This window comes from Eublepharis macularius, chromosome 9 (assembly GCF_028583425.1).
Source record: "Eublepharis macularius isolate TG4126 chromosome 9, MPM_Emac_v1.0, whole genome shotgun sequence".
Taxonomy (NCBI): Eukaryota; Metazoa; Chordata; class Lepidosauria; order Squamata; family Eublepharidae; genus Eublepharis; species Eublepharis macularius.
Genome location: NC_072798.1, coordinates 45,629,201 through 45,643,627, shown reverse-complemented (window position 1 = coordinate 45,643,627; position 14,427 = coordinate 45,629,201). Strand labels below are relative to the sequence as shown.

The 14,427-nt window shown below is 41.3% G+C and overlaps 1 protein-coding gene across 15 annotated transcripts in view; it reads right to left on the bottom strand.

Moving 5' to 3' along the window:
* Positions 1-14,427, bottom strand: part of ANKS1B (ankyrin repeat and sterile alpha motif domain containing 1B) — an 885,134-nt gene that overhangs the window by 55,627 nt on the left and 815,080 nt on the right. For 7 of the 15 annotated variants that reach the window (XM_054988164.1, XM_054988165.1, XM_054988166.1 and 4 more), the window contains 2 exons: positions 5,015-5,122; positions 884-1,063 (listed from right to left, as the gene is read on the bottom strand). The exons of 3 other annotated variants lie outside the window; for them this stretch is intronic. In XM_054988164.1, the coding sequence (XP_054844139.1) occupies positions 884-1,063; positions 5,015-5,122 (288 nt within the window). The remainder of the gene's footprint in view (positions 1-883; positions 1,064-5,014; positions 5,123-14,427) is intronic. 5 more of the 15 variants (XM_054988172.1, XM_054988173.1, XM_054988174.1 and 2 more) reach the window with 1 other exon arrangement.

Here is a 14,427-nt window from a genome sequence, read left to right as displayed (position 1 = left end):
TTGACTTGTTCTCATATGAACAAAAAAATCACACCCAATTGTTCTGCAGCAAATATATTCTAGCCAATTTTATCCAGGTCTTCCAAATCAAAGGCTACGAAATAAAAGAATCTGCATTATCAGATGGTAAACAAAACGGTGAGTTTGTGATTAATATATTGAATTTTCTGTGTGTGTCAAAAAAGAGAGTGTATTACAGAAACAAGTACCTTCATTTACAAGCAGGCAGAGAGAGGTTTCAGGCTTGTCCCCAAAATTCTAGCCAACCCTGCATGTTATTATTGCATCCCACCCTTTCAACATGATAGAGGATTTGGAGTGTGAACTGTGTATATATGGAGTGAATTATAGCATCTGTTCTTACCCCTCATCCATGATGGGAAAAATAATTATATCAAAGGTTGCTACTGACAAGATAGTATTAGCTTCCTTTCACAAGAAAGGCAATGGTGCAGTGCATCCAACATCAAGGTATTGTTTCAACAAATAAATACATTACTTCTTCAAAGTTGGCAGTATCATTTAGTCTTAGAAGGAATAAAATATTCTCCATGATTAACAAAATCAGATCTTCTTTTGCTCAAATGCAAATGAGATCTTGCATCCCTACACTAGTCACATCTCCTGGGCCCCTAGCAAGTGGTGCAAAACCTATTTACAAATCAAAAGGGCCTCTACAGAGCACAAGTGAAAAGTTCATTCGCAGAGCAAGTTGTGTGTGTGTGTGTGTGCATGCATGCATGCACAAACTAATTCAGTTGCAATGTCAGCATAAATTTCTAAAGCATATTGCTAACATTTTAAAGGGCATTTTTAAAATTAACGTAAGTGAATGCGTTCCACTAACTGCCGTGAGTAGCAGTAACAATCTTTTCAACCTTACCTGTGCCATCTGTCTCTCAAGTTTTGACCGAGGGATATCATCAAAATAGCTGTCATTTCTTCTTCTCCTTGCATCCCCCTGCATGATAATATGCGGGACGTCCAGTGAGCCACCAGTAGTGTAAGTGCTTTGGCTGAGTGAGGGCGACAACTGAGGAGGGGTATGGTTACCGCTCGGTTCCTGAGCAGAATTGGAAAATACAAAAGAATGAAATAAACACCATCTTCTGCATTTGAGCTAAAATTGTAAAGATAGCAGTTATGGGAATTGCTGACACTCCTCCTGAATGCCTGCTACAATGCTATATCCCAGGTGCTGAGTATGGATCTCAATCACTGTTGGATCTGGTTATAAATTACATCACTGCAAGAAGATTCATATATGCAAATTATTCCCATGCCTTAATCTGACCTAACTCCTTATGCCAGGCTGAGATCCATATGAAGGATCATGGGCAGGACTGAGCAGGATGCTGCCCCCCAAACTGAGCAAAAGCCTTAATGGGCAGTGATCACTCTCTATCCTGTTGCTAATCTCAAAGCAAAAGAGTGTGTTGAGTAAGGATTAAACTGCTGTATAATCAATTGTGCTGGCTACTTGGATGGACAGGAATATAAACAAACACCAGAGAATCAAACTCTGTGCTATGGAGGGTATGCAACTGATGAAGAGATGATAATTCTAATCATTCTAAGCTGGGCTTATTAATAACCAGGTCCTGTCCAGGAAACAAGCGTGTTTCACAACTGGTTTCTAACATAGACTGAGGAATAAGAGCAACTGGTCCTATTCTAGCATTAAAGTCTCCCCAGAGAACAAGGTGAGAGTTGGGGAATCATAAAACTAAAGTATCAAGGGTAATGGACAGAAGATCCCAAAAGTTATGCATACTTTCCAGGTTTTAGAAATTTAGATCGACTACAGACACTGATATAAAGGAGAAAGCCAATATGTTGACCTTAAATCAGAAGGACCTGAATGTAGTCATGAGACCCACCTTCGAGGGTCTGTACATCAACATTAAGGTTGATAAATATGAACACTACTAGAAGCCCACTTCCTTGTCCTTAGGCAAAGGTTTTGACAGCTGGTACTGCAAATGCACGTTATCTCTGGAAAGCAGGAGGACTGGACTCCTGGGACCATGTTTCCTGCAAACATAGTATATTGAAGCAATGTAGGAACAAAAAAAACCCAGAAACATGGAGTTTGCTCCCCTACATCATGAGCACATGAGGAAGAGAGCAAATGTAATTGTCAATTGGATGTCTCTATTCTATTCAAGCCTTCTTTTAAATCTACAAAAATATACCCATTTTTAAGGGAGGATACTTGATCTATGTCAGGAGGGTTATCAGCTAGATTCTATACCAGAGACCCTGCTGTTCCCAGCTCAAAATCCTCTAGGAAACAGCGAGGTATCTCTTAACTTATTGGAAGAATTAGTAACCTAACTCTGCATTTGAACTTAAGTCAGTCTAGAACTTAGGTTCCTAAACTCTATTACTAGAGAATAAGGTCACAATCCTCAAGATACTCATGGCAAATGACTCCTTATACCATCATAACTCAGGTACACATGGACATATTGGGAGATATAGTGGTGTATGGCCACACAGATTCCACACCAGGGCAACCTCAGTGCTATGTACCAGCATAGTGGCCAAAAATAGGTAGCGTCAGGGGTACATTGGGGAAAAACTGGAATTTAGTCAGCATTATAAAGATCCATCAGCCTCAGCCCCTAGCACCAGCTACCATTAAGTGGAAAGACCCTCAATTAACTCAGTGAAAGTGAAAAACACCACCCCCATGCCTGGACTGCCATGCCTGCACAGCCATGGCAAAGTTTATGATAATGGCTAAGTAAATCACAGCTTTCCTAAGCACCAGAAAAACTCCAGTGAGGATGCCTGTATCTCAGATGGAGCTACATATCTTTGTCTCTGTGCTATGCACACTTAGAACACAGGTTGGTTGATGAATACTGAAGAGAAAGAATACTGTACAAAAAAGGAGTGCTTTGTACAAACAGACTGATTGGGTTTCAGCTGTGTATGGCACTCCTATTAGTGCTCTCTGGAAACCAATGACATGCAGGGCTTGAATCATGGACCTCAGAAATGCTAAGTGTGTGCTGCGTCATGCTACTGTGCCTCTTGCTGCCATTTTTCCTGCCATTGTATATACAGCTGGTTTCAGTATCAAGTCCAACAGAAGATTCCAAGATGTGCCATTTTCCTGTGCACCCAATTGGGTGTAAGAGTAGAAGAATGATTGGTAGTATGGGTTTTGGTCCTAGCCTCTTCCTTCTGTTTTACTGCTGATCAGCTTGTTGATGGCCAAAAGGAGATGGCCTTTATGGTAGGTCACTATTTCCCCACCACCACCACATTACAGATGATGGGGCTGAGACTAAAACATCTCTTGCTCTTAGACACTGTGACTGCAATTCCAAGGACACTTTCCTGGGAGTAAGCCCCACTAAATAACACAGGACTTACTTCTGAGTAGACTTGCTTCCTATAGTACTTCAAATCTCACTAATACTGTGTACAAATGTCATGACATAGCGTAAAACACTTTTGCCACATACAGTATATAACAAATCTTCGGTTGTCTGTAAACCCCATTTTATTTGCTCCATGCTTTCTTTCCTCCTCCCAGCAAGTAGGACATTCTAGTTGGCAGGCAGCTGTAAGGGGCAGCATTAATCAACAACATAGTTTGTGAATGTCATTGCTAGCCACAATTATTATAAACTGTTGTTTTAAGAAATCAGCTACAAACACTAGTTTGAAATACTAATTTGTTGCTAACCGAAATATTCTGGTTTATTGGACCATCTGTATTGAGATATCACAACTAACTGAAGTTTGATTAAACTATGGTATGCAAGCCATAGTTTATTATGATGTCTGAATGCAGGACTGAAGAAATTAATAATCTGATGAACTGGAACAAAGCTGAGTCCATTTTCCCTAGCAATGCATTGTCTCCCCAAAAAGGTTGTTTTATTCTTCCACATTTTTATTTTTCCAAGGTTACTTTTTTCTTCCATAGCACAGTAACACAATTTCCAATTCCTTTCTTCAGTTCTCAGATTCTTCCCAGAGTTATACCCACAAGTCACAGCAAGTGCCCAACTGCACAGAAGTGGAAGAGGAGACCTCAGTTTGCAGAGTTCTTTTGCTAGGAGCACAACCTGCTACAACTCTCTGTTGTTTTCTATGCTATTGTTCTTATAGCATTTTACACATTGCCAGCAGGCAACAACAGCTAAAAATATCCTGGTTTTGAGCACTTCTTGAAGGCATAATGCCATGAGCTCAGTGACACTTTCATTACTGGAATTTTTCAAAGAGCTGCAATAGAAGATAGCAGTTAGCATTCTATAATGCCCTACCCATTTGGCAAAGCCCAGTTCATGCCAAAGTACACTTTGACTCAATTTAGATGTAATGGCAAACCATGATTTGTCACTATGTACAGACTAAAAAGCTATAGTTTGCACTTTCCCTGCCATCCAAAATTCTTGCCATGTTTTTTTCCTTCAATTTGGTTTGCAGGGAAAGCATAAATCATAGTTCGTAAATTCAAGCATAATGGTAATTTATGACTTGCTATGAAATTGGAAACCTTTAATTATATAGCTGCAGTTAGGGCAGAAGAAAGGAGGGAATGTGCCAGTCCAAGGATTCCCCAGGCTTGTTCATTGAAGAAGTAACCCATGGCTTGGGTCAGACATAATGGCAAATCTCCATTTTTTCAGATCACCATACAAACATCTAAGGAATGATCTTTAAAACAATTTATAGGCCTGTGAGTAGAAAATTTGGGTAGACATCTTAATTCAATAATATTGAACTAAACTGGATTATGTACTCAAATGGGTATATATGCTATGTCATTGATTATAGCATTGTTTATTTAAGAAAGAAATTCTCAAAGAAAACCCTGCTGGCAAAATGCAAGCCACTAAGCCTTATTAAAAAATGGTGGAGCTATAAATCTCAGTCTGGATGGGTAGTTACTTAATAATAATTATTTGTGCTTAAATTGTGTATAAGTCTTTAACAATACATGCTTTAGACTTTACAAGACATTCCAGCACAGTTTGCTGGAACTTACCCTGAGGGTTATAGCCCGTGGTGGTTTCAGAGGCGGATCTTCGTGAAGCCTGTCTCCCAGTGAGGCCAAAATGCGTTTTCTGTGGCCAAGCAAACTGATTTTTAAAACCTGAAAAACAAAAAGCAGCTTACAAGCAAACAAATCCATTACAAATACCAATGACTTAAGAACCTGCCACAAACAGTACCAATGACTACTATTGAGAGGATTATCCTTGAGGGCTGAAGTGCAGAGAAATACTATGTAGAAAGGTGTACAACAATCATCGGAGAGTTTGTTTGTGGAAAATCCAGCTAGAAATAATGCCAGAAGGAATCTAAGGAAGAGATAATACAGATAAAAGGCACACAGTGTCAGAAGGGCAGAGGAGCAGCGGGAGAGAGCAATCAACAGACAGAGAAGAGAATTACAAAACAAACTCCAAAAAGGAAAGGAGCAAGAGAGACTACATGCCTCCTGGTTTGCAATTTTAGGACTGAAGAGAGAAGGTATGAAATGGTCCCTACAAAGCACCCTCCTCTTTAAGTTCAGACAGTGTTTGCTTATGCAGCCCCACACACACTGCTTTCTCCAGGAAAGTACAGACTGATGGGAGATTCACAAGCAATCTGAGACTTACACCTTTCTAAATCCACTGAAGTCTGTGGGTTTAAAAGGGTGTGACTCTGTTTAGGATTGTACTGTCATTGTGGTTAGTGAAGGATGGGTGGGCAAACAACCTACTAGTTGTTTAAATATTTTGCTAGTATTACGCAGTGTATCCTTCTGGTTATTATCAGATATGCAGTTTAGCAAGGTCTGCACTGTACCTACAACTATCTTTTGGCTCATATGGAAGAATGACAGAGGAACAAATGTTCTTTTTTAACATAAGAACACTGTGGTTGTATAAACCATTCATTAATATTGCTCTTACTTCTGAAAGAAAGATGGAGCAATACAAATAGATTTGAGGTGGGCAGACTAGAAATCCCACAAAGGCATGTGGTATCTAAGCAATTGAAAAAATAGTATTTTCTGTGTATTTGGCATGTTTTTATTGTCAGAGCTCATCTAACATAAATGTCATTGTCAAGAACATTAATTTGAACTATGAAAAGAGATCATTATATAGAGAAGACATCTAACATTCACACACATTCACAGGTACAAACACCAAGTACTGTCAGTTTTGAGTATATGTTACTAGAAATAATTTTGCAATTGGTCTTGGTCTGTAACTGGTCTTATAACTGTAGTCTTGCAATTGTAATGATCTAGATTACATCATTGCATTGCTATAGAATTTTTGCACAGGAAATATTTGATTGCATTAGGAAGACATCTACTCTATCACTGAAATATGATTTCAAATGAGAAGTGGTATAAAACAGATAAAAGGAAGTTCAGAAAGTTAAATCTGTAAAAATATGTTGTGTTTATTCATAACTGAACAGTAAATTAAGTGGACAGTATCCTAAAATGCAACCGTTCTATTCTATTGAAAAATAACAGGAGTTCAGCAGCAACCTAAAGATTAACAATTTATTCCAGCATGTTGACAGGTGTGGTAGGGGGAGGCTGTGTGCGTGTGTCTGCTGAATATGTAGCGTGACAAGTCTGTCTGACGACTGCTGATATTGAAACACACACACTGTTCCAGTGAAGGCTGGCATCATTTTCATTTTCATGCCTGAAGTGCCTCTGTCAAATTGTATACAAAATGAAGGCTCGCTTTTACAGCCTGACTTTTCACCATCCTTGCTTCCTTACTGCACAGCTTGACCACTTTGTACATCCAGAAGACCACAAAAGCTACACATTTTTTTTAAAAAAATCAAAGACAACTTAAAAAACAAGCATACACATACACATTCTCCCTTCCTCTTCCCAACCTGGTGAATTATATCTGGGATATCACCCAATTAAAGAATATTTTATTACATTGCTTGCATTAATTGTAATCAATTTGTCTAATCTGCATAAATTTGTATATGATTCTGACACCAAAACTTTAATTTCACATCTGCTAAGCCCTGTTCAATTATTACAATTTTGGTGTTCATCCTTGAATAACAGGAGAACATGCTACTCACAGTCTTCCTGATATACACAGTCACCATTTTGTGTGAAAAAGACAACACATATATTTTCCAGCCTTGATATACACAAAAAAGTAGCCTAAAAACAATATAGGTATTTTCCAGCTTTTATATATGTAAATAAGTATCCTCAAAAATCATATGTACTCAAACTGAAAAATACATGCATTGCCCTACTAACACAAAATGGCAACCAAGCATTTTGAGAGGATTGTGCACAGTGTGCCCCTTGCACATTGTTAGATCCCTAAAATCGTAATGACTGAGCAGGTAAGGTCCATTCCATTGAGCAGCAGAGCCTGCAGCGAGCAGCAACTGGGACAGCAAGAAGACAGGCTTTGTGACATTACATCCTGCTCACTGATATTCCCACACTGTTACTGGGAAGGAGCCAAGAATTGCCATGTGAGAAGAGCCTGCTCCTTGGAGCAACAGCATCCAAATGCTGGGTGCCAATTTAGCAGCCTATTTCAGGAATACCTATTGACCCACTCTTGCAATGGAAGGACAAGCACTGAGATTTCCAAGAGATTAGTTGTGGGAGCAGCGCTCTTTTGTAATCTGTTCAGTGAAGTGGTCTGTCACAATCCCTGATCCAGGCCTTTATCCTGATATGGTTGGGTCTTTTTTCCCTTTTAACTTTTATACCTGAAGCCTTTGGGACTGCTTTGTCTTCTAGTCCTTAATATATGGTAATGCCTGGATTCAGGCTGCCACCAGCATTCATGTAGCCTGTTATGAGAGGATTTTAGGCTTGAAGGAAGCACACAGTAGGCTTGATAAACACAAACAATAAAATAACTTTATTTCAAGGGGTAAAATGATTGGTTATTTTTTCCTAATTCAGTCAGCTAGATGACACAACACTGAATATGGGAGGTGCTTTATACTTCGGTAGAATGCTGTATCACCCAGCAGCTTGTATGGTAAACCAGAGTTATAAAACGACACATTTTTCATGGAGAACAGCACCCAAACTCCTGCCTGTCAGCATCAATTATTTATTGTCTCTAGTGGACGCCCCCGCCTAGTCCAGGAAAACCTCCCAACCCTGTTCCCTCAAAACTCCAACTGTCCCTTTTCTTCCACTGGTAATTGACAGTTTCACTCTCCACTGCATATTTCCATTCCTTGTGAATGTGACTGGACAGAGGATAGAACCATCCTCTTGTCCATCACATGGTCAATGTGCAGATGACGCCAATGGCAATGACCACTAATTTAGTTTAAGAGGAAATTATACAAATTCAGGGAAGACAGATTTACCGAAATCTATTAGCTATGACAATGAAAGGGAGCATCTATGTTTTGAGGCAGCAGCCTACTGAATACTCATCGGGGGGGGGGGCAACAACAGGGAGAGGCTTTGGCCTCTGTGCCCTGTTTGCAGGCATTCTGGTAGTATCTGGTTGCTTACTGTTTCAAATAGGATGCTAAATTAGATGGATCATTAGTCTGATCCTGCACAGCTACTCTCTTGTACTTCAGAAGACCACAGCCCCAGATGGACAGCAGCGACAGAAGCAAGGAATTCCAGAATCAACAGAAAGACCAGATTATCTTCTAATTGTGCTCTATATATTCTGTATAAGCCAAAAACTTGTTGACAGGAAGGGAATGAACGTTTAAATAAAACTAGAGTTGTTTCAGTTCCACCAACTTATGGGTCCTTTAAAATGTGTAGTCAAATAGGTTATAACATATCCATTTTGCTGTGTTTTGAGAACCCCAGAACTAATAATTCCCCCCTCCCCACCCAGTGCCATATATCTAGCTGCACAGTTTTATTTAGGAGCATCATCTCCTCATTACACTTAGTGTAATGATGATGGCAGAAGATAATTCTGGCGCATGCACTAAGTATACATCAGCTGTTATTAATTAGCCTCTTTGCCCTTCTAATAGGATAGTCTTCTTTGCCCTACAGAAAGTCAGTCATCTGTGCAGAGTGTAGTAAGAGTGCTTCAGTTCAACCTCCCCCATCCAAGCTCAATTGTAGAATGAGTTTGTAGCTTATTTTCTGCTTATGATCATGTCAAATCACTTTAAAAGGCAGTGCAGTCCTAAAGACACTTTCCTAGGAGTATACCCCACTGAATGGACTTTGACAGGATTCTAAGATTAGGATTGCTCAAAACATTATTCTACAAAAATGTGATTTCAGTGATCGGTGGATAAGCCAGTTGGGATGGCATTGATCAACACATGTACACTTGTGCCAGAGGAAGGATACTTTTGCTCAGAAACAAGGAGGGGATGATTTCTGGTCTCCACACCATTCCCAAAGAACCCCCAGCTCTCAGGAGAAGCTTTTTAGTGGATACAAAGGCTGCAGTAGGAAGGATGAAGTGGCAAAGATCTGCTCTGGTAGCAGTATCTACTTGCTCATGATTAGAGATGGGCACAATCTGCATTATGATCCAAAAACCCCCACGATAATGGCGACTGGGTGATCGGGACCCGGCGGATCGTGCTCGGCCACGGCCAATGATGCAGCGATCGGGGGGGGGGGGGCTGGATTGGGGCTTGATCGGGGCAATTGTGCTCGGATTGCGAAGCCAGACACTCAGGCGCCAGCAATCTATTCCCCTGGCAATGGAGCCAGGGGAATGCCTGAGCTCTGTTTGCCCTCCTTCTGTCGCCCTGGAAACCCGAATGGAAGCCCAGCTTTCCTTGATCAGCAGGGCTTCCTTCCAACCACGGAGCAGCAAAGCAGTTACCAGTTGGGAGAAGACAGCCAGGGGAGGGAGGGGGAAGGGGGTGTTCTGTAGCCATGGTCACTCCAATCTCATCCCTGCAAACCCTGATAGGCAGCTCTGATGGCCAAACACAAGGCACAGGGAAGCCATTGCACAGGGAAGCCATTGAAATTCACAAGCATAAGCAAAACTTCAACAGGAAAGAAGAAACCTTAAGAATGAACAGAGCATGGGCTCCAGTTCTGAAAAACACCAGGCCAACAAAACACTCCACACCCGACAATAGCCCTGCAGAGAAGATTAGCACATCAAGCACCAATCCATATGCAAAAGAACCTCCTCAGGATACAGTGAAGCCTCCCGCCATTAGCATTCCACACCCTGGGAAACTCTTACGGAATGACTCAGCTCAACCCCACCCCTCCTGAGTAGATACAAATGACCTACATCTTTTCCACACTGTGACACTGAGAGATCTCTGTCTTTTGGTGCTACACCTCTGAAGATGCCAGCCACAGCCGCTGGCGAAACGTCAGGAACTACAATGCCAAGACCACGGCGATACAGCCCGGAAAACCCCCAACAACCACAAGGCAGACCGCCCACCCCCTGAGGGGAGGCAGCTCGTCGCTGTCTCCCCGTGCCCGCCGGGCCTGGCGGCCGCCACCAACACCCACCTTCCCACATAGCTGGGAATAGCAGCGTGCCCTGCTTTGGCCTCCATGATCCACGATCCACGGATTGGGAATGGGAGATGATCGGTGTGGATCGTTTATTGAGGATCGTCGCCGGCGCTGATCCACAATCGGCTGGATCGTTAATTTATTTTGGATCATGCCCATCTCTACTCATGATTCTCTGGATCCAAGCTGCTATCTTTTTACCCCTACATCTTAGTTTCAGAATTAAAAAGATCTTTAAATGTATATATTAGCATCCTGTAGAGTAGAAAGCTTTTCAGTTGTTTCCAGCAAAGCAACATCACTAACAAACTGAACTGTGGTGATTTCTGACTGTATACTGCTAACCTAAATGAATATTATAGCTTTGTGACAATAAAATATGGATTCTTTACAACTATATCATAAAAATATTTACAGTCATATGGAACATTAACAACTATATAAAGTGCTGGGACATAGGATTCAGGTCACAACAAGGTCTGACAAGAGTGGGAGCCAGCAGCAGTAGCACAGCTCATTCTTTATTAAGAAAAAAGAGGTTAAAACACAGAATTATAGTTGTACTGCTAACATTCATATGTAATTTCCTAAATCAGTATTCCACTCATAAACATTTGGTCCAGGCTGAAACCTGGTTTTCATTACAGGATGTAATTGGTTTCATTATTTTGAAAAATAAATATGGTTAAACTTTTAAAACTGTGAACAGGTGCACATACTATACAGGGGATAAAAGGTACATGGAGTTTCACTACCAGGAAGTTAGACAATGCCAAAAATTGTTCAACTCCAGTAGGTAACAACAATAAAAATCAGTACCAGATAACATAATTCTAAAAACAACAGAATTAAAACAGCCAGCAAAAACACTTTTTCAATAAAAGTTCAGAGGTTGCTGTCATTCAAGACACACACACAGCAATCATCTTGAGGAGTTAAAGGCTCTTTTAAACAGTTGTCTTACAACCCTTCTGAAACTATAAGGAGGATGTATATCTTATTTTCTCCAAGAGACTATTCCATAACAAAGGAAGAACCACAGAAAGAAACCAAACAGAAGCAGAATGTACCCAGAATGTACCATGGAACAAACAAAAGCTGCAACATGGGCTCATACTGAAAAAGACGGTTGTTAAGGTACATGGGTCCTTGATTGTGACGGGCTTGGACTTGGAAACCAATAGGCAGCCAACAAAACAGGAAGCTAACCGGCAGTCAACAGATATGATCCATGTAGCCTACTTTGATAACAGATTGCCACATTTCCCACAAATTACAGTTTCCAAATCACCTTCAAAAGTAGCCTCATGTAGAGTATATTTCAATAGCCAAGCTTCAAGATTACTGTAGCATGGATATGCATTCTCCAATAGAAGGAAAGCTTACAGGTCAAATGTAGGTGGTAAAAAGCACTTTTGGCCACTGTAGACACTATAGATGGGTGCTTCTCCAGTAACAGAGTTGGGTCCCACATGACTCAAGTTCTTCACAGTGTATGTCAAAGAAAACTGAACCCCATTTGAATCTCCAACACTATCCAAAGAAGATGCCTCAATGGCCAACATCACCCCCTCAGTTTCATAGTATTCTCTCTTAGTCCCTTGACCACGTCAGAGAGGTACCAGCCTAGTGCAGAGAAGTTAGCATCTATTAGCTTATTTACTGACATATAAAAGCTGGGTGTTATCTGCATCCTGATGACAATCCACACCAAAATTCTGGATGAACTGATGAAACTTATACATAAATATATATAAATATCATTGAAGAGAAGGAGATCCCACATAGCTGATTCCTCATCTCCTGCCATCACTTTCTGTGCCCAGCTGATCAAAAATGACCCAAACCAGCTGAAAGCTATACATCCAACCTCTATACATGATCTCAAATGCTCTAACAGTATCAAGTGATTGACCATATCAATAGCAAGAAGCAGGTCCAGATGGTTACGTAGGGACGCATTTCCCTTATCTAGATTATCCATCAAAGCCTCCTCTGCCCCAAAGCCAGGCATGAAACCAAACTAGAACAAGTCAAGAACAGATATGTCATCGAAATGTTACAGAAAAACTTCAGAGGCCCTGCTTCGCATATCTCCACTTTCTTATGTAAGACAGGTGGTTACTGTCTGTTGTATTCTGTGGAACTGGTTGCAGAACTCCCCACCCCTCCATTTGCTTGGTGCTGACATTTCCCCTCTCATTAAAAATCATCTCATGGTTGCATTCGCTGTTGGAAATCCATTCTAAGCTAATATGTTTCAAATTGCATTGTCAGAATAAGCACGGTGATCATATTTTTATCCTACCCTTTTTCAATGTAGCTTAGGACAGTATATATGTTTCTCCCCACCCCCATTTTATCATCACAAGATCCCCGTGAGGTAGGTAAGGCTGAGAGAATGACTGGCCCAAAGTCACCCAAATGATTTTCATGGCCGAGTAGGGATTTGAACTTGAATATCCCAAGTCCTAGTTTAACACTAAACTCAGGGCCGGTGCCAGGGTTTCTGGCGCCTGAGGTGAGATACCTACTTGCGCCGCCCCCATCTCCCGCTAACCAATTTTAAAAAACAGAAGAAATATAGGAAAAATGAAAAGCACAAAACTTGAAACTTTTTACATTTTTAATTTAATTTTTATTTCTTAATTTAAATTTTAAATTAAGTGTGAGAATAAATAATAACAGTCTTTGTCTTTCTTATTGTAAGCCAAAAATCTATTTTGTGAGCGGAAACAGCAACTTGCATTAAAGTTTTAAGCACACCTCCTTTTGTGTGTGTATGTAAAAAAGTTTCCCTCTCTCTTTCTTCCCACCTCTCTCTGAACCCAGAGACTCTTGGCAGTAGGAGGGCTTCTCTTACAGGGCCCGCTTGATCACCTTTGTCAGAGATCCCTTTTGGGAACTACCTTCCATGCTCATCCTTCTCCCCCCCACCCTTGGGTTTGAAGTGAGCAGCAGCTGACAGCTAAGTATGTGGTGTATAAATATTGAAATAAACTATTTGGGGAGAGGGGCAAGGTGGGGGTGATATATGGAAACTAGGGGGATGAGAAAAGGGAGGTGATAAAGAGGGGGGCACAGTGCGGGGCGCTACTCTGTTGGAATGAAGGGGGGAGCAGCACTGAGATCAGAGAAGAGGAAGGGGGAGGGAGAACAAAAGGGAGAAGGGGGAGGAAAGTAATAGAATTTAAAACCACAACTTTAAACCCAGCAACAGTGATTTGCTCCTACCTGTCGCACAGGGACTGAAAGGGAATTGTGTGTGTCTCACCTCACTTCCTCCTTCCTCTGTGGTGGTCACACACAACCAGCCACTCTTTCCACCAAAAGCAGCACCCTTCCCCCCCAAAAAAAGACTGAGGAAAGGTGAGAAGTAGAATTGATGCCAGCCAGGGAGGGGGAAAGGGATGTACTAAAAGGAATGACAGGATTGAACACTGGAAATAATGGGAGAGGCTTGAAGGCCCATTGGAGAAAATGGGAGCCAGGAATGCCAATTTACTTGCATGGGCTCCATTGAAATGCATTACAACACAAAAAAGAGCAAGAGTCCAGTAGTGAAGAAGTGAGCTGTGGCTCATGAAAGCTCATACCCTACCACAAATTTTGTTAGTCTTATAGGTGCTACTGGACTCTTCCTTTTTTCTACTGCTACAGACAAACACGGCTACCCATCTTGATCTATCAACACAGGCCCCAGAGTGCAATGATAGTCCCTGGGAGAAGAATCAGTGGTCTGGGACTGGAATGGCAGTGGGTGTGGAATGACAGGGGGTGTTATTCTAGTCCCCAAGCCCTGAATCTATTCCCAGGAGTAGTCGTTCCACTCTTCGACCTGTCATTCTAGTCCCTGAGCGCAGGTTCTGTTGTGGTGCCTGTAATTCCACTCCGAGAATGCTTCTACTACTACCAGGGACTGTCATTCCTCTATGTAACCTGTCATTCCT